We start from the raw sequence: 27,385 nt of genomic DNA, 5'->3' as shown, positions 1-27,385 counted from the left end.
CTATGGAGCCCTAAATAAATGTCTTTTCCTTCCTTGAGCAGTTCAGTTTAACAAGTTCCTAATACCAAGCAGAGGCCTTTATTCAGAAGCCATAAAATCGTTTATAAATTATGTAATTGGTTTAATTGAGACGGACACTTGGATGAAAACAGAACCCGTTGATGTTCATCCTTCCTCCAAATGCAGTTTTCCACACAAAACCCTGCTGGGAACACTCACATTGGGTTCAGACAGCTGTCCCAGTGGATGGATTACCAGCCCTTCACTGGAGATCCCTGCTTCACCTCAATAATTTAAAATGGATTTGGCCACCGAATTGCACTAAAGCTTGTTCAGTACTAAGGAGCACTTTAGAAGTGTTTAGTCTTTTTAGTTCTGCATCAGTAGCTCATTGAACATGTCCAAAGAAGCTCCTGGAAACGATTGCTTGTGAAAACAGCTTGGAAAAGAGCTTCATTTTCACGAGAGCAAGAAGGAACTTTTAATCACTATGCCTCCTCTTGTTAGGTTTTGCTCAAAAATATTAAAATTTAGATCTGGTCCCATCAGCTGTCCTAGGTGGAAAACCTCATTAATGTAACATATCTAAGTTTAGAAAGACATTTTTTTTCTAATTAATTTTAAGCCCTTTTTTTCTCATGCCAGTTCAGTTGTTTATCATGGTAGAAGGCAGCCCATTTGACTGGAGTTCTATACTCACTGAGTGTTTTTGTGCATATTGCTATTTCAGTCAGTCAAAATTGATTTCTTTAGTGTTGACTCTCAGTGTCTCTCATGAAATTATGGTTATCTTTCCAACAGAATCATGTAAATTCTATTGCTTTTGTTGCAGACCAGTTTTACTTTTTTTCTGCACAATTCACTATATTTTTTTCCTAGTATATAATTCAGATTCTTTTGGAAGCTGCTCCAGACATGAAAGTACAGACAACGTTCTGGTGCAATCTAAACAACAATGTATAAACGTGTGTATGAGAAAGATTCAGCTCTAAGGATGCTCACAGACTGTGGGAACTGGCAAAAGAGAGTTATCCCCTGAGCCTGCTGATTTATAGCACCCAGGAAAGCAGCACTTGAATTGCGCAGCGTTGCAAAGGCTTGTGCCCATGGAACAAGACATTTATTGCAATATATTCTCTAAAACTGTTAGAGGGAGCCCTGCTTCCGTCACCAGCCACAATTATTCCTGCAAGTGTCACAAGTGCAGTTCCCACACACGCTCGGTTTTTTAATCGAAGTACTTGGCAAAAAACCACCAAACACTTGAGGGAGATTATTTATCCAGGCAGAAAGCTCCGTGTCATCAGCAGCTAATCAAAACACGCGTGATGGAAACCGGGAGATACCTGGGCACCGGCCTGGAGGCAGAGTGTCACACCAGAGCCTGACGGGCGCGCAGAGCCCGGTGGCAGGGACAGTGCAGTGCCACGTGCGCCTCCAAATTGCCTGGTAAACAAACCAATAACATAACAAGGTACTTCGCTAGGTTTTACACCGCACGCATGGGGTTTTTGTGAGACACTTCATAGGCTCCTAATTCCTTCTGTTTGGTTTTGGTCATTATTTTTGAAGCACAAAACATAGCACTCCACTTCTCTCTTAGACCTCTCGACTGATGTCTCTACATCACTACCATAATCCCCTTTCAAGATTTTGAACAAGCAAGCAGCTGTGCCTGTTACATTTAAGAGATATATTTTTAAGAACACTGTTGTTTACAACATGAGTGCATTCCTCTCAGCAAACAGTTCTAGTACAGTAAACATCTGCCTCTGGACCTAATGGTTTAGAATGTATTTAAGGTACCAAATTAGTATATAATAAAAATAGTTTCAGGGTTTGGGGTTTTTTTTCATCCCAACATAACCAAGTTAATTAGGCTTCTATATTTTCCCATTCATTCACCAATTTTAAAGGAATTCTATGCACTAATATGTTATAAAGTTACTGGATTACTAGAATGACTTACATCATGTTCAGCAATTCACATGGCAGTGCATTAATATATAAGTAATTACGTATGTCATCACTATCAATCACCATCACAAATCAGTCATGGCTCCTTCCCTTGGATGAGTTCTTGCTGGTGTAGGCTAAGGCTGGCCAGTACCAAACAGACACCACAGGGTGTTTACAATTTCTCTTGGGAAGCCAAATCCAAAACTAGGGCAGGGGCTGGGGATGCCAGATCAAATGTAACTGTTTACTTTCCTTTTCTTTCTTTGGTTTTCCTATAAACAAAGTGGAGCAGCTGACTTAGTTGATGCCCAGGATCCCCAAGGACACAGGAAGGGCCTGTCTGTGGCTGATGACACTTGGACCCCACAGCCCCTCAGGTGTGCCTGGACTGCCAGGTGCCAAGCCAGGGCTTTCAGCTCTGAGACCACCTTCCCAAAACAGGGCTCCTGGGCTCCAGGTCTGCAGCCCAGTGCTGGGCTTCCTGCAACCTGCTGGCAACTGGCATCCAGAAAACCGAGTATGTCCTTTGCCTGCCTGCCTGTCCATACTTGGGCACAGTTTGTCAAGGATCACCCTCCTGGGGCCACACTGTGGTCTCAGAAATGCTCATTAGGTCGTGTGGCCTTGACGAGCCGCAGCTGGGCTGAGCTCTTCCTGAGTTACCAGAGACAGTCTGCTCCCAGATCTGCTGCTGGCCCATGAGCAAGTCCAGGCAGACAAACATTTTTCATTACTGAGCATTCAAAATTTCCTAGCAGAACCGCAGTCTGGACTAACGTGACCCTACAAACCTTGGTCCAAAGTGAGACCTTCCCCGAGCTCGGGGGATTTCCCGCAGGGATGGACCTGAGCGGGCTCTGGGGCCGTGAGCGTGTCACTACAGCACATGCACTAGCAGTGCTGCTCTCCGATTCCTCAGTGCATGAGATTCTATGAGTTACTGTCATGCTTCCAGAAAATTCTACAGGGTCCTTTGTTAAATTACTTAAATTAGGCTGTCGGTTCAGTGCCATTAAGTGTAAGTACTGTTAAAACCTCCAGGCCTAAAGCTTTGGTCAAGTCCACGGCTATATTTTGCGGGGAGCCTCACTCTGAACCCTGTAACGCAGTGACTGGGTCTCCCCCCATTCTCACTCTTCCCCCTGTCCTCAGCCTCCACATACATCACTTCTGTTTGATTTTAATGTTAGATTGATTGAGTCTAGATTTTGGTCTGTGTGCTTGGACTATGTAGTGAGTAGCAGAGTGAAGCATGCCAGTGAACTTTGTTGCACTTTCTATTAAACCTGGTTTGGAAATACCTTTTCCAGTGATCCCTTGAGCAACCTTAAACATTCATTTGTGACAAACACTTTTAATCAATTAAAATTAATATTAGAAATCTTCGACCATGAAACTTTCCTAGTACATATCCAGGTAGCCCAACTGTCAGTGAAATAAAGGAGAGGTATATCAGGAAGTGTGATAAACAAATAGGCCACATGCATATGCAAACGTCTTCTCTGTTTTATGATAAAATTTGTGCTTGATGGATGTGTTCCCTGCTCTGGCTTTCCACTCTCCTCACTTTTAGCAGGAACTTTGTGATACCAATAGTTGTTTTTCTATCCAACCAAGAGTATCCATGGTGATGTTTATAAGAAAAAAATCTAATTATCTTCATAAAAGTGTTCTTCCAAGAGCTGGTTTGATACATGTTTTTGGGATTTTTTTTTTTTTTTTTGGTCAATGATTCATGTTGGCTATCAAGCTCAACAGCACAATGCAGGCAAGGATGGAAGGAGGAATAAGAAAGGGGACATTTAGAGCTGCAAGAACTACAGAAGTGGTACTGTTTCAGCAGCAGGAGTGCTGGTATATACACGAGTGTACACTGCCTCTCCATCTCACAGAATTAGCCCAACAGCAGGACTATGAAGAGCAGTAAACTGAAGAGTGGGTGCTCAGTACACATGCCTTTCTGAGGCTGCATGGCAAAGACTGAGTATTAAGAATGTGGATGAGGTAGAGAGGGAAAGAAACAAAGATAATTAGAATCCTACTGCAGGCAAAAAAACCCCAAAACATCTGTGGACATTCTCCCAACTTAGTTTTTGAAATAGAAGGTTAAAGAGTAACTGAGGAACCTGCCCTTGGAATGTTGTTTGTCTTAGTGGCTTATTCATACCATTTATCCAGCTCTTAGTCATGAAGGCTTTTCATTGATCCTGACGTGCACTTTTAAAAAATAGCAAGGCACAAATCCCCTTCACATTGCTCCTGGAACCTTCTCTCTCCTGTGATGCCGAAATCAGTCCTGTGCAGCTGGATGCTGTGCTGTGACTCGCTGCTCATTGCAGGACTGTGGTGGCTTGTTTGGCTGTCAGTTTACCCTCAGCTGCCGTGCTGGTGTGCTGCACTCACCTGGTGAGTGTCACTGTGTGCTGACATGGGGTCAGTGGGGCAGCCTGACCCTCCTGCAGGGTCTCACACAGCCCCTGTGCCGAGCAGCGTTGGCGAGGACACCCTGCGAGCTGCGCTCTGAGGAAATACCCTTGGAGTCTGGGGACCATCGGGGAGTCCTGTCACTCACAGATGTGAGAACGCTCCATAAGCACCACCACGGGCACCCAGCAACAGAAGTGCCCGGCTCAGTGATGGGAAGTGCCAGGCTGGCTGCTCCGAGGGGAAGCGGTGCTTGAGCAACCCACAGCCCTCCTGCGATGACCCGAGTGGCCCAAGGCAAGGCTGTGGACAGTGCCCACCTGGATTTCAGCACAGCCTCTGGCACTGTCTCCCAGAAGATGCCCGCAGGACCTTTGTCAGAAGTGAAGAGGCTCAGACAGCCGCTCCTGGTTAGCCTGGAACAGAGAATGTCCAGAAGGGGTCTCAGTGCTGCACACCAGTACCTGAGAGCAGAACAAGCAGGACAGAGCTGGACCCTTCCCAGCAGCACTCAGGGACAGGGAAAGAGCCAACGGGCACAAACTCAATTAAGGCTCTCCCTCTGAATCCCAGGAAACTCTTTTTCTCTGTGAGGATGACCAAGCATGGGCACAGACTGCCCAGAAATGTTATGGAGTCTCTATCCTTAGAGACATTAAAGAAATGGTGGCAGGTGACTTCTAGCTGTTCCTGGGTGATCAGGAGGCTTGGACTGCATGAGCTCCAGAGATCCCTTCCAGCCTCAAGCAAACTATGTTTGTGTGAAGGTGTCCTAAGCTTGCATGGAAACCAAGTGTCTTTGTGCTTTGAAATTTCACAGGGTTTTAGCCTGTGAAAATAACCAGGAATTATTGCAAAGTCAAACTTGGTCACACCTGAGGGAAGCATCTCCTTGGGCTTAGCTTGCTCTCAACCCCATTAAACCCTTGCCCTGGGTGCCTGGAAGCAGTGTGGTGATGAAGAGGGTCTTCGGTGGGTTGTTTCTCTGCTCGCTGCACCTACAGGAAATCACAAAGTGCAGTCAGAGACACCTCGGTGCTGTCTCTGTCCAGGGTGGCTGCTCCGTGCCGCAGGAACCCACCGGAGGTGCTGCTCGGCGGGCTGTGAGAGGGGACGGGTCGGGGGGCGACGGGGGGTGTGGGGACTGTGAGGCTGTGGGACCGGCTGAGAGAAGGAGGAGGTGCAGGTATGAGGATACGTGGGGTGACAGGAGGGGCGAGGGGTGGTGTGGGACCTGAGGGGTCTGAGGGATATGAGGGGTGTGAGGGGTCTGAGGGGTGTGAGGGGTCTGAGGGGTGTGAGGGGTCTGAGGGGTGTGAGGGGTCCGAGGGATCTGAGGGGTCTGAGGGGTCTGAGGGATATGAGGGATCTGAGGGGTCTGAGGGATCTGAGGGGTCTGAAGGATCTGAGGGGTCTGAGGGGTCTGAGGGGTCTGAGGGGTCTGAGGGGTCCGAGGGGTGTGGGGGATCTGAGAGGTGTGAGGGGTCTGAGGGATCTGAGGGGTCTGAGGGATGTGAAGGATCTGAGGGGTCTGAGGGATCTGAGGGATCTGAGGGGTCTGAGGGGTCTGAGGGATCTGAGGGGTCTGAGGGATCTGAGGGGTCTGAGGGGTGTGGGGGATCTGAGAGGTGTGAGGGGTCTGAGGGATGTGAGGGGTCTGAGGGATGTGAGGGATCTGAGGGGTCTGAGGGGTCTGAGGGGTCTGAGGGATCTGAGGGGTCTGAGGGGTCTGAGGGATCTGAGGGGTCTGAGGGATCTGAGGGGTCTGAGGGGTCTGAGGGGTGTGGGGGATCTGAGAGGTGTGAGGGGTCTGAGGGGTGTGAGGGGTCTGAGGGATCTGAGGGATCTGAGGGGTCTGAGGGATCTGAGGGGTCTGAGGGGTGTGAGGGGTGTGAAGGCTGCTTGGGTGTGGATGTGGGGTGTGAGAGGGAGCAGCTGTGGGCACCTGTGGGGTGCAGAGGCTGTGAGGGGACACTGGGATGTGAGGGGGCTGTGGGGATGGCTGTGGGGCTGTCTGTGGGGCTGCGGGGCTGCGCGGCCGGCGGAGCGGCCGTGGGGCGCTCGGCGGGGCGGCGGGAGCGGGGGTGGGCTCGGGGGTGGGGGCTGAAGGGGCAGCGGCTGAGCCGAGGCCGAGGGCGGTGCCGGGGGCGGTGCTCGGTGTCCCGGCGTTGCCGTGTCCCGGTGTCGCTCGGCGCCGCCGGGAGCCGCGGCTCCGTCCCGTCCGCCGGGAGCAGAGCGCGCAGAGAACGGCGCTGCCGCCTCGGGTAAAGTATCCAAACTAATTCTCACAGCCTTTACTTAGTGTTCGTGGTGTTTGTTACTGCGTGCGCAGAGAAGTTTGCGGTCCCTGCTTTTTCCCAGCTCCTCGCAGGGAGCCCTGCAGAGCTGTCAGGTTGCAAGTTCTGGTGGAAACTTTGGGGTGGTGGTGGAGTAGTTTTGTCAGAGTTGGAACGGTAATTTTTTTAAAATCAGAAGTAACTCGTATGTGGCAAATTTAAACTAGCAAAACAAGTTTTTACTGCCCTGGCTGAATTTGCCAGGTTTAATGTGTATATGAAGAATCATAAAAATACCTAAATGCTCATGCTCTTTTAGTGTGCGAGCACGTCTCTTTTTTTTCCGAGATGACAATCAATGACAATTTTACTGGAATGATTCTAGACTCTCTAAACACAACTGTGAGAGCTTGTTTAACTGTGAGGGTGCTGAGGCACGGAGGGCAGGAAATCTGGCTCTCACATTAAATAGGTGAGGAATACTTTGCAAGAACTCCTTCATTCGTATCATGTATTCATGACACTGTTGCCTGTGCTTATTTGTTATAACATCGATGGGCTCTTTCCCCCTCAGTGCTGTGATTAGACTATTAGACTCAAAACTAGGTTTTCATACTGTGAGGTACCTGCTGCTATTTTGTCTCAGAGTTTTCCAGGATAATATTATTTTTTGAAAACAAAAGTAAGCACTTTCTAGGCAGAAAGCACAGTAGAGGAATATTATTTGTACAAGAATTAGAAGAATTTGTGGGTGATTTGACAGACCAGTCCATGATTCAGTGTCACACATTGAGTTCCCTGAGTTCCTCGTTTCACAAACTGCTTTAAAGCTGGAAACTGCTTTCAAAGTTTACCTTTACCAAAGTTTACAGGTAAAAGCAGAGAGGCAACTGTGCCAATCCTGATAACTTAGGAACTCATGGAGTACTTCTGACATAGCAGTTAATTACATTTAGAATGTTGTATAATCTCAAGCTGTTCAGCACTGACCTGTGATGATTTTTTCCAACAAATTACTATTTTAGGGAATCTGCTTGACCTGTGCTATTTCACTTCAGAAAGGGCAGTTGTGGGTTTTTTGGAGTAGGTTGTACCCAGTCCAGGTTAGGGTTAGGGTTAGGATTAACAGATGAAGTTGTGGCTGTCATCCAGCACTCGGGAGTGTGTTCTACATTATGTTGTTCAGTTGTGAATCTCTAACACTTTCTTTTCATTCTACAATATCTGTTTCTGAAGTATTCGTGGGCTTCTCTTCCCCATGTCCTGTATCTTTTTTCACTTTTCTCTGCTCAGAAACATCTCAGGCTTTCTGCAGGCATACCTGCCAACACCATTTACTCCTAACTTTCAAACTTCAACTATTGTCTTAGGTCAGCCTAGCACCCCCCTCGGAGGAAACAGTCCTGCTAAAGTCGGAGGAAACAGCAAATTTAAGCAACAGGAGGGGTTAGATGAGATGTCAGAAAAGTAGCCTCACCTGTAGCCTGACCTGCTGCACAACTGCAGGTAGCATTATTTTCTTTGCATGCCTATTTCATATTAAATGTTCTTTTGGCCATAAAAGGTATTTCTACAGATGAGAAGGCTGATGTAATAAGAGCTATGTGCCATCCCTTAAGTAAAGTGAGCAGTTAGGTACCAGAAGAGCTTTAGATAAATAGGAAAGAAATGTAAAATCACCAACAGCTTCCAGGTAAGTCAAAACCAGGGGAAAACACAATCAAAATTCCAGCATATGTGTTATCTACCAGATATTTCTCTGCAGTTTCCTTCTGGAAACCTAAATGCACAAATTGATCAGATATTTTTACAAAAGACTTTACAATAATCTTGAATACATTACTTGTCAAAAGTATGCATAAAAATCATAATAATGATTTGCACTTCAATGAAAGCTGAGATAGACAGATAGACAGTACTGAGTCCTGTATTTTCAGTATAATGGAGTGAATCCTTAAGGTAATTTTAATGCAATTACCTTTTAAAAATGTTTTATCAAGATAGAGGGGTGAAAAAAAACAAGCCACCAGTCAAAGTCAGATTTCCTCCCCAGATTTCCAGAGAGGAAATCTGACTTCTTCTTTTTTGGGGGGGGGGGGGGGGGTGGGGGTGTTTTTTTTGGGGGGGGGGGGGGGGGCGGTTTGGGTTTTGGTGGGGTTTTTTTGGTTTTTTTGGGTTTTTTTTGTTTTTTTGGTTGGACTTTTGGAACAAAGTATATTGAGATTTGGTATTCACAGTAAAACAGAATGAAATTACTGCTTTGAAATTACTGCTTTTCAGTTAATCACCAGAACATTACTAGAGTTTTCAGTGGTTAATAAAAATTATTAATTAATTTCCTATACAGTTAAACCAGTTAAACATTTTTATTTCTCTATAAATTATATATTATATATTGTAAATAAATGAATGTAATCCCTTAATCCATATCTAATCTGGTAATGAAATGATGTTACTCTGCCAATTAATAAAGACTGATTTTTTTTTTCTCTTAAGGTTTTCCCTACACACAGGTAAGCAAGCACATTCAAGACAGAAGTTTTAGTTGCATGTTTGCAGGTATGCAGTCATATAAGAACTTTTGTTATTTATGCCACATTAAGCTCTTAATTTTCTGTGTGAAACCTGATTCTCTCTGATGCTGTCAAATGTTTCTTTTGTTCTAGACCTGATACTGTCTGCTCAGGCAGAGGACTGTGTAAAGGTCAGTCAAAAAGCAAGAAGGTGACAGTCATGCTTTAATTTTATATAAATGTTATAATTATATTGAAGTTTTGGGTGTTTTTAAGTGTGTAATACATTTGTTGTGAGTCTAAATGGTGGGAAAACTATTCTTCTTCCCTTCATAGTTTTTCACAAAATATGAGGGCATTTACAGCAGTTTTTTACCGGGTTTTTTTTACAGTTTTTTGTTTGTTTTGTTTTGTTTTTTCCCTTTCTCTGGGGGACCTGTGTGGTTTCTGGGGCAGCCAGGTGTGGCTGTGAGCGCTAGGAAGGAGCAGGTGGGCAGAGCAGGATGATGGAGGCGGTGGACGTGCCACCCGAGGGCTACTCCCTGATCAAAGCCGTGTACCAGCGGCGCCTGCGCCTGACCCGCCTGCTGATCGACGGCGGGGCCTACGTCAACGAGAGCAACAGCCGGGGCGAGACCCCGCTCATGATCGCCTGCATGACCAAACACAGCGACCTGCAGAGCGCCAGCAAGGCCAAGATGGTGAAGTACCTGCTGGACAACAAGGCTGACCCCAACATCCAGGACAAGTCCGGCAAGACGGCCTTGATGCACGCCTGCCTGGAGAAAGCGGGCCCTGAAGTGGTGTCCCTGCTGCTGCTGAGCGGGGCTGACCCCAGCCTGCCAGACCACTCCAACTGCTCTGCTCTGGTCTACGCCATCAACGCTGCGGACAGGGACACCCTGGAGCTGCTGCTCAAGGCCTGCAAGGCGCGAGGGAAGGAAGTGATCATCATCACCACAGACAAGTCGGCGTCAGGGAGGCAGAAAACAAAGCAGTACCTGAACGTGCCTCCTCCAGACCTGGAGGAATGCACTTCCTCAGCTGACTGCACCTCCCCATCGGAAATAGAAGCAAACGAGGGTCCAGAAGACCCATTCAGCTACAAGGAGCTGTATGGTGGACAGGGAGACAACTCATCTGAAAGAGTGCCACTGATGACCAAATCCAGCTCAACACCAGCACGGTTCAAGCTGACGCAGGTACTGCAGTGTGATCCCTGGCTAAACTGCTGTCCAGCAGTGTTTCAGCAGAGGAAAATCACTTCTTCTCAAGAACTTCAGGGTATCAGTCCCACAGAAGAGCTCTCCTGTAAGGTGACCGGCCTTGACTTATGCAGGGGTGTCAGCACCAGTCATGGAAGTAGAGACAGGAAGGACACCGCTCAGGTACTGAAAACCTCTGATCAAACCATGTCAAGGAAAGCATTACGTGACTCAATAAACTATCAGACGCCTTTTGTTGAAGAGAAGCATAACCCCAGTGAGATTCCCATGGGCATGGATGCCAGTTTGGGACAAATCAGCTTACTTTCAAACCTTGGCAGTATTATCAAGAAAGGAAGCAGAGAATCGAATTACAACATCTCCAGTTCCCAGTTAACTAACAGTTTAATTCCTGTTGATACAAAAGGCAGTAAGTCACCAAAAGGAAATCAAGAGATTCTTTCTACCTACCAGACTTTGTTACCAAGCCCGAGAAGAGGTCTGGAGAGGATGTCTCCTGTTTCTCCGAGAGGCAGAAATCAGGCTCCTCCAGAGGAAGAGGGCGCAGGAGCCTTAGTGCTGGATCAGACAAGGCCAGCTTCAGGTTTTCTGCCACCGCTGAATGTGAACCCCCGCCCCCCCGTCCCAGAGCTCACTGTCATAAACACAGTTTCTGGAATGATTTCTTATGGACAAACTCACTTAGCACCACCAGGATCTGCGTTCCCCAAAGGGACCAAAGACACCAATCTGCTGCGGAGGAAGCCGTATGAGCAGATTACTGTCTGAGCAGATTCAGCAGTTACTGAATCTTTAACAGGAGAGCAAAGGGGATCTTTATGATATGTAAATATTCACTGCAGTCCTTGACTGTAATGGTATGTATCACAAAATAGAGCAGGTCTGTGATGTAAAGTAGTGTCTGCCTCAGGATGACTGGAATAGCTCAGAAACTAAGTGAGAATATTTACCTAGTGGAGCTGTCTTCTGCAAAGTAAGGAGCGTTTATTTTGCTGGTTTTGTAAAGTTTCCGACTTGCCTGTGACAGACTGAACCCACGACGGTCCTTAAGCATTGTAGTTCTCATTGTAGGTTGTAAATACTACCCCCCCCCCCCAGATTTCCCCAAACACGCACACCCTTTCAGCACCCGGAGAGGTGGTGCACGTGGAATTGGGGAACCTGAGGCATTTGACTGCGATGCTGGACATCAGACTGCCTCTGTCCAGGCTGTACATACGCAGAAACCCCGGAGACATCAGCGTGCAGCGGGGCGGGTGGCAGCAGGCGCACCCCGGCAGCGTCTGCTGCCCTCAGCAGCCTCACTGCCAGCGAGCAGACAGCTCCGAGCTGGTGACTCGTGTTGCGGAGCTGTGCTGCTCAGGGCTGGCAGCGAGCTCCAGCCGCCCGGCTGGCTCTGGCAGCTCTCCAGCCCCAGCCCGGCGAGCGGCGAGCGCCGCAAGCCAGCCGCGCTCACAGCTCGGGCTGCTCCAGCTGCAGCCTCCGCAATCGGCTCCCTTCAGAAAAGCAGGGAGGCACAGCCTGGACCTGAAACGGGCTCTGTTACTTTCTGCAGTCCTGGGGTCCTCAGAAGGACACCCCCAGTCAGGCTGCAGCAATTCGCCCCCAGTCGCAGCCCTTTCCATCAGGCTGCGGACGCTGGGACACACCCAGATTGTCTTCATCAGCAGGGGCACTGCACACACACCGACACACAGACACACACAGACACACACACAGAGACACACAGACACACACACACAGACAGACACACAGACACACACACAGACACAGACAGACACACACACAGACACAGAGACACACAGACACAGACACACACACAGAGACACACAGACACAGACAGACACACACAGACACACACACACAGAGACACACACACAGAGACACACAGACACACAGACATAGACAGACACACAGACACACACACAGACAGACACACACGCAGACAGACACACAGACACACACACACAGACACACACACACACACACACACACACACATTTGGGAGCAGGGAAGAGCTCTGTCCTCCTGCTCAGACAGACCTAAAACAGACAACACAACAGCTTAAGGGAAGGTGAGGCACTGGCACAGTTTTCCCAGAGAAGCTGTGACTGCCCCATCCCTGTGAGTGTTCCAGACCAGGCTGGACAGGGCTTGGAGCCACCTGGTCTAGTGGAAGGTGTCCCTGCCCATGGCAGAGGGCTTGGAACGAGATACGCTTTTATTTCAGATGGTTTCCAACCCAAACCATTCTGTGATTCTGTGAGTCTTCTTATGAAGCTCACCTGGGAGATGGAAACCCACATTTTGCCTAATTTGGAAGAGAGGACGGAATTTCCCACAAGCGGAGTGAAGTCCTCTGCAGCCTCCAAGCCTCTGCGTATTTTTAAGTATCTCTATCTTCTTTCTTTTTGTGTCTTGTGATTCCAAGTATTTCCCTTGTCTTTGTGTGCATCCCATAGATGCTGGATTTCTGGTATTGCATTTAGCATTTAAATCTCATCTTCTAAATTCTGAGAAAAAGTGAATGTGTTCTGTTTTGTTGTAATTTACAGAAATTAGTTGTAGTGAAATTGTGCCTGTGTAATGTGAATTTCAGTATACTGAAGTTAGTTATTTTTTTTCCTGAAAATACTCAGTGGGTACTACCTGTCTTGTTGCAGCTTCAGTCAAAGTTCACCAAATCTGATGTTGCCTAACAAAAGCCTGTAATGCTATTTATTAAATGCTTTGCACTTAGTAGGAGACAATTTAACGGGGATCTTAAGCATAAAGCAGTGCTACGGGGATCTTAAACATAAACCAATTCAAAGAAGATACAGACATCAAACAATTTGAAGGGGATCACAACCATACAAATATTTAATGGGGATCATCACCATAAAACAATTTAATGGGGATTCTAAACATTAAACCACTTAAAGGGGATTATAAACATATACTCTCTGTAAATAACTATTTGGGAGTATTTGTTTCCATTCAGGTTCTGCCTTTTCCTTCAGATTTTCCTGGATCAGCCCCTGTGTACACCAGGTACGAAAAAGGATTATGTGGACATACTTTCACGATACAGAAATTATGTGGAACAACGTATTTCAGTATTAACCAAGTACAAATTAGTCCCTGCACAGAATACACGTTCCAAATGTTTTCATGATAATATAAAAGGAAATGGCCAAGTTCTCGTCTGTTCATCTCATAGTGAAGTTAAATATTTGAAGGGGAAAATAGATCCTTAAAAAAATACAAATTCTTTTTTAGAAGAAATTTACTATCACCAGGTGTTTGAACTAGTATCTTTGCTGAGGGTATAAGGCCCAATTTATGCTCTTCTGATTTTAAAATTAATTATGTATATGGGACTATGGCTCCCTTAAACAAAACCGTAATTTTTCTACAAAATGCTCAGACAACAGAGGGAAGTGGCCAGTGTCTTGAAAAGGGGAAGTTTTTCAGTAGTGTTACCAGTAATTTGTGTTTAATTGTGATGCAAAGTAGTGTGAAGTGTTTATATTATTGTTTGTGTTACTGTTACAAGTGACCTTCAAAGGAAAAAGCTTTGTTCTCTTGCTGCTGTTACGCTGAATAAATAAAAGTTATTTTTTCCCCCTCAGAGGGAACATGGAAATAAGCACATGCTTTTATTCACTACTCAGGAAATGATGAGTCATTGCAAAAGGTACTCACTCAGAAGTGTTTCTCAGGCTGCCTCTGTACAAGAAAATGGGAACAGTTACTTCGATTTAATCCAATACAGCTAAATTTGTCCAAAGTATGGTGTGAGAGAGGCTCTTTCCACCTGCTGGAAGCTTCCTGTGGTTCCACTTGTGGAGCAGAGATGCACTTGTGTCGTCTTTAAAGCCTCAATCCATGACATTTCCCAGCCACCCCGATGTTCTTTCCAGCAAAGCACGGTCAGCCCGACCCCAGCTGCAGATGTTAACTCCTGGCTTGACAACAAGCCGCTGCAGGGGTCCCTGGTGGCCCGGGAAGCTGCAGGGGCTGGGAGCAGCCCTGGCTGGTCCAGAGGGACCCCGGCCCCGAGGCACTGCAGGGACAGTCACACCGGGCTGAGCTGTCACCCTGCTGCCACCAGCGACAGCCACACACACACACACCCACGGCAGAACGGCTTTTAAACATACCTGCTTACTTGGGAAAGGTGAAAAACAATTCCAGGGGTTTTTCAGGCTTTTTTTACTTCTGGTCTTCATTTTCTCTGCAAAATGCTGTGAAACCGTACAATGAAAGTAACTTCAAAACAAAGAGTGGTGGCTTCACAAAAAGCAGTGATTATGTAAGAACTCCCATTATTTTCGTTTAAGATATTTAAGAACAGCAACTCACTACACAAGAATGTCGTCAATGAGCAGTTTTCAAGGTTATGTTTAAGGTGCAATGTTCAAAATACAGCCTTCAAAATATCTTTCCCTGCACATTTAATTTGGCTTTGCTTTTAAGGAGTAATTGCTTTGTTTTGATCATTGTCTTTTAGAATTACTCAGCACTTCCAAAAGAATACTGCCATATTTTGGTGCAGCTATACAAGAAAAACATTAAACTGAGTAGGCACTAAATTTATTTTTTTTCTTCATCAATCCCATGTAAGATCTTTATCTCTCTGCATGTGATACACAGCAGAACTATTTACTTTTCCAGCTAAAGCAAGGGATTTATAAATAAATAAAGATTCTTACACTTTCACTGTAAAGTATTACTGGCACTGCACTAACCTCAAGATCAGGTGTCAAAATGAAACACCTTAAGAAAGCTCGGGGGGGCCAGTTTCAGAGTCAAAGGGATAAAATTCCATTTGTCATCACTAAATATTCCAATAAAAAACCCAGCTGTTAATCCCCTTGGACAGACAACAGGTCTTTAACTCCTGTACACAAGTTCACCTTTTTTGCAAAAAAAACCCCAACATATATATATATATATATATATATATATATATATATATATGTTCAAAATTCCTGTTGTCAGCAGCACCTGTTACCTGAGCCAGGCATTTCCTGGACTGATGATGCAGGCAGCTGCAGATCTCATGTCAATCCAGGGGTTTTGCCCCAAAATTTATGTCCAGCTGTTTGAAAATGACACTGATATCTTATGCTGAACACCAGAGATGTCTTCTAGAAATGTACATGGGGCTATTCACTCCCAAGCTCCTGAAACCCAGACACAGAGGCAGGCTGAGGAACTGCAGTAAGTTCCTGTCTCTTTTCCCCGAAAGCATCAGCAATTTTGAACACTTCCATGCCTGTGTCACAGACGGAGTGAGTTACAGCCTGCTTTCTCTCAACAACGTCTCCATTGCAAAATACAAACCTGTACATCTATTTTAAAAACACATTAATGGGAGCACCTCTTAAAGACACACTAATTCTGCTTGGGCAGATTCCCGCTGAGATTATGAATCTGTGACTGTTTTTTCTCTACAACAAGGGGAGAAAACATGACCAGGCACTGGAACCAACAATGACAGAAGGGATCACTGGAAAATTCAAGGCAATCAGGTCAAGGCAATTAGGCCAAAAAGCTGTAAAAACCTGTAGTATTTCAAGGGAATCCAAGGAAATTAAGCCCAAGCATCAGGATATTGAAAATTACCATGGAATTACCCCAAAAATATGTAATTTCAAACTTCCGAAGACAATATTGTACAATACTTTTAATTTCACTGGAAGCAAACAGATATTCCTGCAAAAAAAAAAAGAGCAAACGGAAAAACAGGTGTCTGGGAGCATCAAAATACAACAACAAATTGAAAACACAATCGGAATTCAATTAAAATTCCAAGAACTTAAATATTTTGGCTAGAAAAAGATCTCAAGATTACGCATCAATAATTCACTCTTTAAACAATTGTCCAAACACTTCCTCTTATTGTAATGCCTCTTACTACCTTAGAACCCTTGCCCTTTTTAAAAGAAATAGTCTGAGAATTGAAAGACATTTTTAATCAAAAAACTTCAGAGGAACACTGAAATCTATGGAAAAGTCCCCCCCATTTCTTGGATATAATGTAGGTGTAATCCATGTATTCCAACAGGCTCTCCTTAAACTTTTAAAAACTAATGAATCCAAATATTTTTAATTCCCAGCACTCTTAATTTCTGTATTTTCTTCCTTGAAGAAAACGACGGGTCCATTTAATCACCAAGTCATTAAATGAGTTTTAAAGACCCCCCAGCATAATTTCAGCTTTAATTTGAAGGTATGAATTGAAAAAAAAAAACCACTTTGTGTTGAGTTTTATTTCAGTGAGAGCAGGTTAAGAAACGTGTCATACTTTGAATGAAAGCTGAAGATGGAGAAGGGGAGAACATCAGGTGGAGAACCGTGTTTGGACAATGTGTCTTTGGGGGCATTTCCTTGGATTCCAGAGCACATTCAGACAACAGAAACCTTGGAGAACACCTGGTGCTTTGCTCCCACTGGGATGCTTCCTGTCATGGCAGGACACCATGACAACTCTCTGCTGCACCACATCATCTATTTACGAATATCCTTCCAATTCACAGGGAAATACAAGGCTTGGAAGTGCAGTAAATTGCAAATGTTTTTGTAGTATGAGACACAGATCCCTGAAAGAAGGTAAAAGAAAAAATACTAAAATACAAGACAGCTACAGCTGAACAGCAGAGACCTGCTGTTCCCACCAGAATAAATACCTGACTTCATCTGTCCTTTACTGTCTCACTGCCAGCCCCACAGCAACACGTTTTATTTTAGGAGAGCGTTTGAATAAACACAGAGAAACAAAATCAAATTAATTTATTTATGTGCAAGTCAGACTAGACTGACATAAACAACTTCACCGGGGACTGGCAAAGATCCATAGGCAAAACTTACATACAGAAATTCATACACAAAGGCTAATCCATACAGCATAATCAAATTCACCACAGAGCCATTTCCTGGTAATCCACATGATTTCTTCTTTTAATTTTATTTGATTATCCTTGTTTACTGACACCCACAGATATTGCTCAGATGTTCTTCTTCCTTAAAAATATTTCTGGCAGGTTGTTGATAGATTTTACTGAATAGTTTAATGAGTTTTAACGAATCCCAGTACTTCAGGTGGGAACTGGTCACTGGGAAAATTTCTAAATAGCCAAAAAATGTGTCCCTGTGGTCCCAAAGAGGCCTACCACTGAGAGATAAAATCCTGCAAATCAATGAATGCAACTGCCTGCAACAAACCTCAACTGAAAAATGGATCATTTCTCCAAACTCACTATAGAAACCACACAGCCAAGCCTGACCCTTTGGTATTTACTGGCACTCACTTCATCTGGACCTGCAAATTAAATCAAGTACTCTGTTTAGCTATCCCAAGTATCATCAATCCTAATTTTAGCCAAGCACACCTTAGCAGGTGACCAAAACGAAGAAAGCTCTACCCTTCAAAAACAGAAAACAATTATTAGATAAATCTCTCAAAGGAGCTATAGGAAACAAAAGGGAGACTCGAAATTTAATGTGAAATCACCATAATTCAAGATCTAGGATTAAGAAAGGTAACTAATTTTTCTATCACACCATTACCAATGCCACATAAGAACCAAAAATTACTGTAATTTACTTTAGTACTAACAGCCCATAAAATGTTGTGTACAGTATCTCAGTTAACAAGATTTCCACAGGAGTCATGTGAGACGAATTGGAATAGGAGGACAAGAAGTTGACAAAGCAGCACTTCTCAGGGCATCTCAGGGCATTAGCTTTTATTCAGGAGCTAAAATGTCTTCTTTGATTGTGAAAAAGATCTTTCGTTTTTCTTGTATCATTTGTGGTGTTTGGCAGAAGCCAATCCCACAGAGCTGGTGCCTCAGTCTGTGTGAATTATGGGGAATTGCAGCAGCAAAAGAGGCAATAAATGGTTTCAATTAACCAGGTCAGGCTCTTCCTGCAGGTGCTTATCAGGGCTTTAGCTTTAATCAGAGGAAATTTCCACTTTGGGAAGTTCTGAGCATCGCAGAGCCAGCACTGCCAAGTGGGGCCCGTGGGCAGCTCGGGGCACTGGGGAACGTCCGGCAGCCCTGGGACCAGCAGGGGCTGGGACAGCCCTGCCACCACGGCCACCAAGCCCAGGTGTGGGGCCAGACTGAGCCCAGCTCTGGGGCCAGACTGAGCCCAGCTCTGGGATCACACTCAGCCCAGCTCTGGGGTCACACTCAGCCCAGCTCTGGGGTCACACTCAGCCCAGCTCTGGGGTCAGGGTCACACACAGCCCAGCTCTGGGGTCACACTCAGCCCAGCTCTGGGGTCACACTCAGCCCAGCTCTGGGGTCACACTCAGCCCAGCTCTGGGGTCACACTCAGCCCAGCCCTGAGGTCACACTCAGCCCAGCTCTGGGGTCACACTCAGCCCAGCTCTGGGGTCAGGGTCACACTCAGCCCAGCTCTGGGGTCACACTCAGCCCAGCTCTGGGGTCACACTCAGCCCAGCCCTGAGGTCACACTGAGCCCAGCTCTGGGGTCACACTCAGCCCAGCTCTGGGGTCAGGGTCACACTCAGCCCAGCTCTGGGGTCAGGGTCACACTCAGCCCAGCTCTGGGGTCAGGGTCACACTCAGCCCAGCTCTGGGGTCACACTCAGCCCAGCTCGTGGCACAGCCAGGGCTGCTCCCCAGCCATGGTGTGGCTCTGACAGTGCCTGGCAGGGTCACCAGGGGCATGGGGACCGTGGGCAGGGTGAGCCCAGGCCTGGGCAGCACAGGGAACAGCCCCTGAGCAGTGCCAGAGCAGCACCAGCAGCTGCTCTCCCCTCCTGGAGTGTGTGGCACCACGGATCCCACGCTGCCAGCAGGGAACAATGAGGAGGGCACCACATTTCTATCTGACAGGTCTTTCTATAGAGCTGAGCAAAACCTCCTCCAGCAGCCAGAGGCGTGCCCAACACAGTCCTTCTGGCAAGGAAAATGCATTGCTTTGAACAAAAAATCCTCACATTTAAAGGGGGTTACAATATAAAGCACTGTAAGGTCAGGCATTTCCTGCTTTGCATTTACCACTCTAACCCAATGGCTTTCTTGAATTCAGAATTTTGTGGCTCAAAAATGTCATAATAAACCCTACTTTTATCAAAGTTTTCTCGGATGAGAAGCAAGTCTTCTACAGAATACATGTCTTCTTTTCCTGTCCAAACAGTGAGGCTGTATCTATGTCCAGGAAAAGTGGGAAGAGAAACAAAACAAAGAGAAAAAGAGTATGTCAAGATAAAAGCATGTACACCAGAAAGACACTGCACTAACAACCTCCTAAAAATACTCAGGATTACAGCATTTTAATTTTAGAAATGTAATTAAATACAAACAACTGCACCCCCAGACCAATTTATCTGTGGTTGTTCTACCAAACCTCGGAAGAAGTTAAATAAACAACTTGAGGTAAATACCCAGCAAAGAAATTTACCAGACTGAGCATTTCAGGTTTGATAAAGTAATCGATAGTCACAAGCTGAGCCTCAAAACAGGAAATATGATGCAATCCCAGACGCAGGTGATTGCTGTGCTCTGTGCTTTGTCACATCACTGATGTGTAGAGATGCCACCTAACCCAATTCTCATTAATTGCACAGAACTTCTCAAAAAACACTGAAATCTCCAATTATTCAGTTAAAGCATTATTTCCACACCCTCCACACGACATATACTTAGTTTTCCCCTCTGTTTATAAAACTGTATTAATTTTAAAAATGGGTTTATCAGAATTCAGTTGTATGTGAGCAAAACTGGCTCAGGAATTTCTGTCTTCTAATCATGCCACTGAGAAATCCCCCTGAGTTTTATGCTGAGGTAAAAGAGGGAATCCTAGTATTTCAGTGGGAATAATGTCTGTATCCAATGATGTATGAGACTGGCACAATTCATAAGACATACTCCTAGTGCAGTAATATTCTAAAATTAATTTCCCAGGTTAAACAGCTTAATTATAATTTCTGACTTGAGTCTTCACCATAAAAAAACAGTATCAGCACTTTGTTTGTCCACCCTGTTTCTAAGTAATTATAAACTTTTCAGAGACTGTCTTAAGTTTTCCGTCTTGGGCTTTGACCTTGGTTGGAACCAGAGTTTATTAAACTCTGGGTAGGCAGAGCAGGTAAAAAAGATGAGTAAATGGCAATTTGTAGGAAACTGGTTTTATTTTCATTCTATTACATGTGAATAAATTTCATAATGAAATGGTTAGGGGTTTGCAAGAACCATTTTTAAAGGAAAATGTAAGTTGGTGTATGAAAACCACTGAATACATTTCAAGTGCCTCAGCAAAATTAATTAGCTCGGAAGGAAACACCTGACTTCCAATCTCAAAATCATCTTTGACATTTTTCAGCTAAAGAAATATAAATAGTGAATCCAATACAAAGTCTTTGGATTGGATGAATTCCCCATTGCAACATCAAACTATGCAGTCTATTTAACTATACTCATCTCAGGAAATGTTTGCAGCAGAACTGGATTACACACCTACGCACCATTTAAAAGTCCTTATAGTACGTAATGAAAAAGAAGATTCTGGAATTTCACCACTTGAAAGAAATTAATAGTGACCACTTCTGTCTGAGGAATTACAGGCTTTGAGACCTGAGGGAAATGAAGAACTGAGGGAAGAAGTATTTCCAATGCCATTGGGATGAGCATGGGCACAGGTGCTGTGCTGGCCACAAGGTGCAGGCCCTGGGGCACTGCTGGAGCACCAGTGCAGCTGTGGGATGCTGAACAGAGCAGCACTGACCTGGGGCACTGCTGGAGCACCAGTGCAGCTGTGGGATGCTGAACAGAGCAGCACTGACCTGGGGCACTGCTGGAGCAGCCAGTGCAGCTGTGGGATGGAGCTGGGCACCAGTGCAGCCCTGACTGCGAAGGTCACAGGCTGGGACAGGGGCTGGCACAGCTGGGACATCTCCTGCACCATGGGCCACTCGTAGCCTGGGGACAGACACGGCACTCAGAGCCCCACTCAGCATCCCTCGTGCCCCTTTGGAGACACAAAACCAGTTCCTGAAAACTGGAATTGCTGAAATTCCGCAGCCAGACTGCTTCGTGGCTCTGAAATGCAGCGAGGAAAAATGCAATAAATGCAGTAACAGCATGGAAAATGAACTTAACTGTGAAAACCTTTATTTCCCATACCTTACCTATATACTTACTTCACACATAGCTACAGAATGTGGCATTTTTAATGTATCTTTGCCCTTTCACTAAAAAACTCTCCCACCACTCTGCCTTCAATATGGCCTAGATTAACATTGTCAGGGACCCTTTGAAAATAAAAACACAAAGGAAAAATTAGGACAAGTTAAATTAATCCACCAGGAATGAAGTTACACACAAATCAAACACACACAGACAAAAACATTCTGTGCCTAAAAACGCTAAAATCAAGCAATGTAAAATACTGCAAGTACCTTTGCTGAGATTTTTACAAAGACTGGAGCTATTTCAGGTTATATTTAACTGTTCTTTTGTTTCTACTGGCTATGAAAATCCTATAACAACAGTTAGTAACTTTTTTCTCAATTACTCATATGGAATGTAGTGACTAGAAATAGTAAAAAACCACTAAATATTAAAAAAAAAAAAAAAAAAAGTTTTTTGGGCATGCAGCAACTTCTAGGTGAAATCACTCAAACGAGCAGGTTTTCTCAGGTTTTATAGTAGAACCTTACTTAGTATTTCCATAAACTGAAATTTAGAATGGAGTGATACTGAAATCCATTTTCACAGGTTACCCGGTATTTCTAATGCTTCCTGCACTGAAAATACCTGGGAGAAAGCACTTCAAAACATTTAATGTAAGAGTTTAAACTGTTTACATAGACACTGAAAACAATTCAGTAAGATTCAGTGTATCATAGAGCAAAACAGTAAATCTGGCTAATGAATAAGCAGCAATGGAAATAGTGTATAATCCTGCCGTGGTGGCCCCAGGCAATACTGGAGGGGACCCTGCTTCTCATAATGAGAACTGCAAGAGGAAGCCTGTGAAAAAGACCCTGTAACAATGAAAACTGGGAAGTTTACTGCAAAAATTCAAGTATCCAAGAGGAATGAAATGTTAGGGGTAAGGCAGACCCACAATTTGATTTCAGTGATCAAAAAGAGCAGATGTAAAGTCTCACATTTTCAGCTGATCTGTTTTCCCTCAGGATGCGTGCCAGGATTCCGATCACCAAACCCATGCTCCCAGGATTCAGGGAGAGCTCTCCCTGAAACAGAGGCTATGGGGTTTGTCCCACAGCAGTGTTCAGCAGCTGAGAAAGAGCTGAAGTACAAACCAGCTTATTTTAAGAAGAAAAAGATGGTATTTTCACCCAGCTGTGCTGCCACTGGACTGGGTGCTGTACAGGCTCTATCAAACACCTCACACAGTGCTCCACTGAGAACCACTGCAATCCCCAGCCTGCCAACTGGACACACACTGGAAGCCATCGAGCCCTGCCCTTACCTTGGCCTCGGTGGCAGCCCGTGGTCCAGCCCAGGGACAGGGTGGCCTCGGGGCAGGAGGAGGTGACAGCGCCCAGGAAGGCGCGGGCGTCCAGCGGCGCACGGCTCCCGCGGGGCCCAGGCAGGATGTCCCCGTTCAGCCACACGGGTCTGTCCAGGGGCTGCCCCACCTGCCCCAGCAGCTCCAGCGAGGGTCCCACGGCGGCCAGGCTGTGCCAGGACACAGGGCAGGGTCAGGGTGGGAGCGTCACCGCGGTGTCACCGCGCCCTCCGTGCCGGGCGAGTGCCGCTGCCATCCGCTGACCTCCCCTGCAGGAGTGAAAGCCCCAGACTCCCAGCCCCTGCTCCCAGCACTTGCTGGCCTCCCTCCCTCAGCACCCCCAACTTGTCACCTCTTCATCTCAGGCCTCAGACGGGTTCTAACAAAGGAAGCCACCTGTGTTTCACCAGACCTGAAAGCCACAAACGCTGTAAATTCAGTCCTTTCACAGAGTGAAAGTCATCTCTCCCCACCTTAACCACGCTCAAAGTGGCAAAGATTTTATCACTGTGCCAGATCCAGACTCAGATTTACCTTCACACCCGTGCAAGGTGGTGCACCTGTACTAGGAGAATAGAAAGCCTGACACAGACCAAGTTCAGGCAACTAAAAGAGAGAAAAGGCACCCACTTGAATATTTAATGTCTGGTTGTGGTTCTTCCCACAGTTCCGTAGTGTGGCAGCACACAGAAGCCTGCCTGTCCAGTGACCATCTGACAGCTAATTATTGAATTGTTAAATGTGAGCTGGCAGCACCTGAGGAACCAGTGCAGACACCCCGAGAGCATTTAACAAAGTCTTCTGTCACATATTCTTACTGTCCTGTCAAGCCAAAAGAAAAAGCACAACTAGCTTTTTCCTAACTCTAGCCTGCAGAAACCTCCAAAGTACTGTGGAAGGAAAAGAGATGGGGAACTGTGGGGAAAAGAAATGAACACCAAGAAAATCTTCTTTCTGACACAGCACACTAATTAATACACTATGTAACATTGAGGAATTTAAAATCACTGTGGTCAGAGTTTGGAATTAGGTTAGTTCTGAAGCCAACAACTAGTCCCCTGGGCTGCTTGTCTTGTTTTCTTTCTCTGTGAAGTCACTTTGTATATTTTGGTTTTTGTGCTGTTGGGAAAGCTGCACAGAGGCAGGAATTCCACTCACTCAAGATGAGTTCAAGTTCTCTAGGAGAAAAGCCAGTGATGGCTTGTGTTAACTTGAGGGCTTCAGCATTCTTACACTGTCTGGGGCCAGAAAAGTTTAAATCCTCACATAAGCAAGGAACCATCAGGGTCAGTGGAAAGTCTTCCCTTGTACTGCAAAATATAAAGTAATGCAGTGAGAAAAGCCTCAAGCAAAATGACAACAGAGAAAAAATAAAAATAAATTTTTAAAAACCCAAAACAATAAAGCCCCCCCCAAAAAAAGGAGGAAAAAAAACAAAGCAAAAGAAAAACAACAAATAAAAACCAACCCCTAAAAACCACAAACCCCAGAGAGCACTGGTTTCACGGCACAGCATTTAGAAAACCCAGATTTACTGCTGACTTCATGTGAAATGACTATGGCATTTCTGAAGTGGGACACTAAAGACCTTCTGCAGAATACATTAATTTCAGTAGCCAAAACCAGTAGGAAATGTATGTGGTCAGTTGAGCTGATAGAAGTAAAAAGTAGATTTTTAAGGCACTATTGAAACAATCTCTAAAACTTCAGCAATGGCATCCAAATAAATATTATCCAAAGGAACATCAAATTCTGTCATCACTTATTTGATCTATCTGCACTGTGTGATGTATTTTTGAATGCTTTTATATAATCAGAATTTCATAATTCAATGCACTTTTAGAAGCTTTCTCTGAATCACTGCACTTTGCTGTAATTTCCCTGTGGAAAAATTAAAGGTAAAAAATTAAAGGTATTAAGGTAAAAAAAATAAATAAAATTAAAGGTAGTTTAAAATTAATCTAAACAATAATTAAAATGGAGGAAAAACACCACCAAAAATCACAATAAATAAGCCCAAACTAATGCCTACTGCTCTTTTTTCCCTTTTCTGCCCAGAACCACACACACAGATCCTGTAACAACAAAAGGATTTAGCCTGCCCACGTTTTTCACTTCCGTGAACTTTCACATGAAAATCAGGACTGTGTTACACAGAACCACAGGCATAAATCACATTTCACAACTATCTTGTGGGGGGGTTTTGCTTTTCAATAGAGTACTTCAGCATTGATGAAGGCCTTTGTAATTTGCTACCAAAACAGACTGAGCACATGGAAACTGAGACAAAGCCAGAGTCAGGAGCTGAAGGGTGCATGTCTGGAAATCACAGCTTATTTCTAACTCTTTCTAGGCAATCTCAGGTAGTTTTCAGGTGTGTTTTCCATCCCAGAAATGAAACAGGTAATGGTTCAAACTGTGAATGAACTTCTCAACATTTAGTTAGTAAGGACAGAGAAAGGAGCCTTCCAGAGAGGCACCAACATTTCCCAATAGAAAAGTTCTAATTCACTGAATTAAGAAAATCATTATTTGTAGTTCAAAGCACTTTTAAAGGTTTTTTTCTTGCCAAGCTTTAAGAATAATGGGCTATATTGCCATATGGATTATGCTATTGTGTTAAACTGCACAATAAGGAGGAGTTTGGTTGACAATCACCTGTTGAATTTTAACAGGTAAGAATGCAAACAATCTTTTTGTTGAGATACCTCTTAAAATCCAGCTTGATGCCTTTATTGGTGCTGACCATCTGTTCCAGCCACTCCTGCAGGGTGATGTCGCTGTCAGTGTCTGGGGGGTGAGCCAGGATGGGGTCCCTGTCCCCTCCACGAAGGAGAACATCCACCTCCACCATGTGCACATCACCTGGGGATGGAGAAATTAAACCTCAGCTTTCAGTGCCCCAGGGCAACAGTTACCCAGCAAGTCTGCCTACACCAGCCTGTGCACCCTTACTCCAACGGGAACTGCTGTCTGTGACAGCTGTCTGCAGCTCTGGGGGGTTCTCAGCCACCAAACACTTTGCAAGCCTACAACCATGTCAGAATTGATCTTTGAGGATGCATTTGGCCAAACAACCATGTGGGTTTTTTTCCTTTTTTTGTTTTTTTGTTTTTGTTTTTGTTTTTGTTTTGTTCATGGGAAGAGAGAAACGGGCATCCATCATGTGAACCCACTCTGGTTAAATTTCAGATCTTTTCCTCTGAAAACAGGGTTCCTGACAGAGGAAAGATGAGCACAGGATTTAATACTGGCAGAGACTGAGCATTCCCCTTGACTCATTGCCAAAACTGACCAAGAAAATGTTAGCTCACACATGAGACAGGCAAAGAGGGGTCTTAGGAGTGCTCAGGCTCTTGAAAAGAGCTTTATATAACGAATCTAGGCAGTGCTACCAGCTTTGCAGAGAATCCAACACATACAGTGAAGACTGAAATACAAAGAAAAGAGCTAGTGACAGTATCCAGCATAAAGGATATTATATATAAATTTACACAAACTCGTATTTGTCAGATAGTTATATAAATTTATATACAATTCACTGCTGCCCAGGCTGGAGGCTCCGGGGCCCCTTGTGGCTCTGCACAAGTCCCTGGCAGGAGGGGACAGCCGGGGGGATTTGGGATCTGCTGCCAGGAACAGGGACAGGAGGAGAGGGAACGGCCTCAGGCTGGGCCAGGGGAGCTCAGGATGGACAGCAGCAGGAATTTCCCCATGGAAAGGGAGCTCAGGTCTTGGAAGTGCCCAGGGAGGTTTGCAGTGCCCATCCCTGGAGGGTATCAACAGCCGTGGGGATCCTGGAGGAGGGAGAAGGAAGAGGAAGAGGAGGAGGAGGAAGAAGAGGAGGAAAGGGCCTGTGCCACACTCACTTCGCGCGGCCTCCGCCGCCCGGGCCCTGCTGTTGGCGGCGTGGAACCAGCGCACGGCGGCCCCGTCCCTCGCCCCGATTAGCCCGGAGCGCAGGAAGTGATCCACGGGCCACTCGCTCCAGGCGCCTGCGGGAACACGGCGGGAACCCCTCAGCGCGGCCCGGCCGCCGGGGAGCCCGGCACAGCCCCGGGAGAGCCCCGGGAGAGCCCCCACACGGCCCCGGCACAGCCCTCACACAGCCCCGGGAGAGCCCCGGCACAGCCCCCACACAGCCCCGGTACAGCCCCCACACGGCCCCGGGAAAGCCCCCACACGGCCCCGGCACAGCCCTCACACGGCCCCGGCACAGCCCTCACACGGCCCCGGCACAGCCCTCACACAGCCCCCACACAGCCCCGGTACAGCCCCCACCCGGCCCCGCCGAGCGCCGCTCACCCCGCGCCCCGGTCGCCATGTCCCGTGCCCGGGCCGGGCCCGCCCCGCCGGGGGCCGGGTCCCTGCTCCCACCGCCTTCCATCCGGGCGGGGCACGATGGGGAATATGCCAGAATTATCCCGAATCGGGATGAGCTATCTCTGTGTCCTTTGAAGCCTAATCAGCAAGGAAAGATCTGATG

General features: G+C 45.9%; 3 protein-coding genes across 18 annotated transcripts in view; 1 reads left to right on the top strand and 2 right to left on the bottom strand.

Annotated features, from left to right (window-relative positions):
* The window catches only part of LOC111941661 (uncharacterized), a 10,819-nt gene extending 3,387 nt beyond the window's left edge, over positions 1 to 7,432 (bottom strand). Inside the window, exons 1-3 of the mRNA XM_086868260.1 lie at positions 7,425 to 7,432; positions 5,386 to 6,642; positions 4,704 to 4,799 (exon numbers count right to left, since the gene is read on the bottom strand). Of these exons, the coding sequence (XP_086724386.1) occupies positions 4,704 to 4,799; positions 5,386 to 6,642; positions 7,425 to 7,432 (1,361 nt within the window). The remainder of the gene's footprint in view (positions 1 to 4,703; positions 4,800 to 5,385; positions 6,643 to 7,424) is intronic.
* ANKRD34B (ankyrin repeat domain 34B) lies at positions 5,325 to 14,026 on the top strand. Of its 11 annotated transcripts, none has more exons than XM_086868845.1 (5): positions 5,325 to 5,469; positions 8,030 to 8,165; positions 9,156 to 9,218; positions 9,326 to 9,363; positions 9,629 to 14,026. In XM_086868845.1, exon 5 carries the CDS (start codon positions 9,676 to 9,678, stop codon positions 11,164 to 11,166), a length of 1,491 nt encoding a protein of 496 aa, XP_086724971.1. In that variant the 5' UTR covers positions 5,325 to 5,469; positions 8,030 to 8,165; positions 9,156 to 9,218; positions 9,326 to 9,363; positions 9,629 to 9,675; the 3' UTR covers positions 11,167 to 14,026. The 11 variants fall into 11 exon arrangements, with proteins under 11 accessions (XP_086724971.1, XP_086724976.1, XP_086724974.1 ...); XM_086868850.1 differs by having other exon boundaries at positions 5,424 to 5,469; positions 9,156 to 9,172; positions 9,633 to 14,026; XM_086868848.1 differs by having other exon boundaries at positions 5,424 to 5,469; positions 9,156 to 9,172.
* On the bottom strand, positions 13,232 to 27,385 carry FAM151B (family with sequence similarity 151 member B). 6 transcript variants are annotated; one of them, XM_086868855.1, is made up of 9 exons: positions 27,205 to 27,383; positions 26,769 to 26,894; positions 25,608 to 25,764; positions 22,861 to 23,069; positions 21,206 to 21,341; positions 19,489 to 19,571; positions 15,398 to 15,569; positions 14,544 to 14,627; positions 13,232 to 14,446 (listed from the first exon to the last, which is right to left on the bottom strand). In XM_086868855.1, exons 1-7 carry the CDS (start codon positions 27,284 to 27,286, stop codon positions 15,556 to 15,558), a joined length of 807 nt encoding a protein of 268 aa, XP_086724981.1. In that variant the 5' UTR covers positions 27,287 to 27,383; the 3' UTR covers positions 13,232 to 14,446; positions 14,544 to 14,627; positions 15,398 to 15,555. The 6 variants fall into 6 exon arrangements, with proteins under 6 accessions (XP_086724981.1, XP_086724980.1, XP_086724977.1 ...); XM_086868854.1 differs by having other exon boundaries at positions 13,232 to 14,627; XM_086868851.1 differs by lacking the exons at positions 13,232 to 14,446; positions 14,544 to 14,627; positions 15,398 to 15,569 and adding an exon at positions 16,760 to 16,988.

This window comes from Cyanistes caeruleus, chromosome Z (assembly GCF_971803275.1).
Source record: "Cyanistes caeruleus chromosome Z, bCyaCae1.hap1.1, whole genome shotgun sequence".
In the NCBI taxonomy this organism is placed as follows: domain Eukaryota; kingdom Metazoa; phylum Chordata; class Aves; order Passeriformes; family Paridae; genus Cyanistes; species Cyanistes caeruleus.
Note: the sequence above shows the minus strand (reverse complement) of the source record. Positions and strands in the feature narration are given on the sequence as shown.

Excerpts from the sequence above, each read along its gene's own strand:
- ANKRD34B (XM_086868845.1), top strand. The coding sequence starts at position 9,676 with ATGATGGAGGCGGTGGACGTGCCACCCGAGGGCTACTCCCTGATCAAA.
- FAM151B (XM_086868851.1), bottom strand. The coding sequence starts at position 27,286 with ATGGAAGGCGGTGGGAGCAGGGACCCGGCCCCCGGCGGGGCGGGCCCG. Across the intron at positions 23,070-25,607 it reads ATCAAGCTGGATTTTAAGAG|CCTGGCCGCCGTGGGACCCT; the intron begins GTATCTCAACAA and ends GTCCTGGCACAG. Across the intron at positions 16,989-19,488 it reads CCGAGAAAACTTTGATAAAA|GGATCTGTGTCTCATACTAC; the intron begins GTAGGGTTTATT and ends ACCTTCTTTCAG.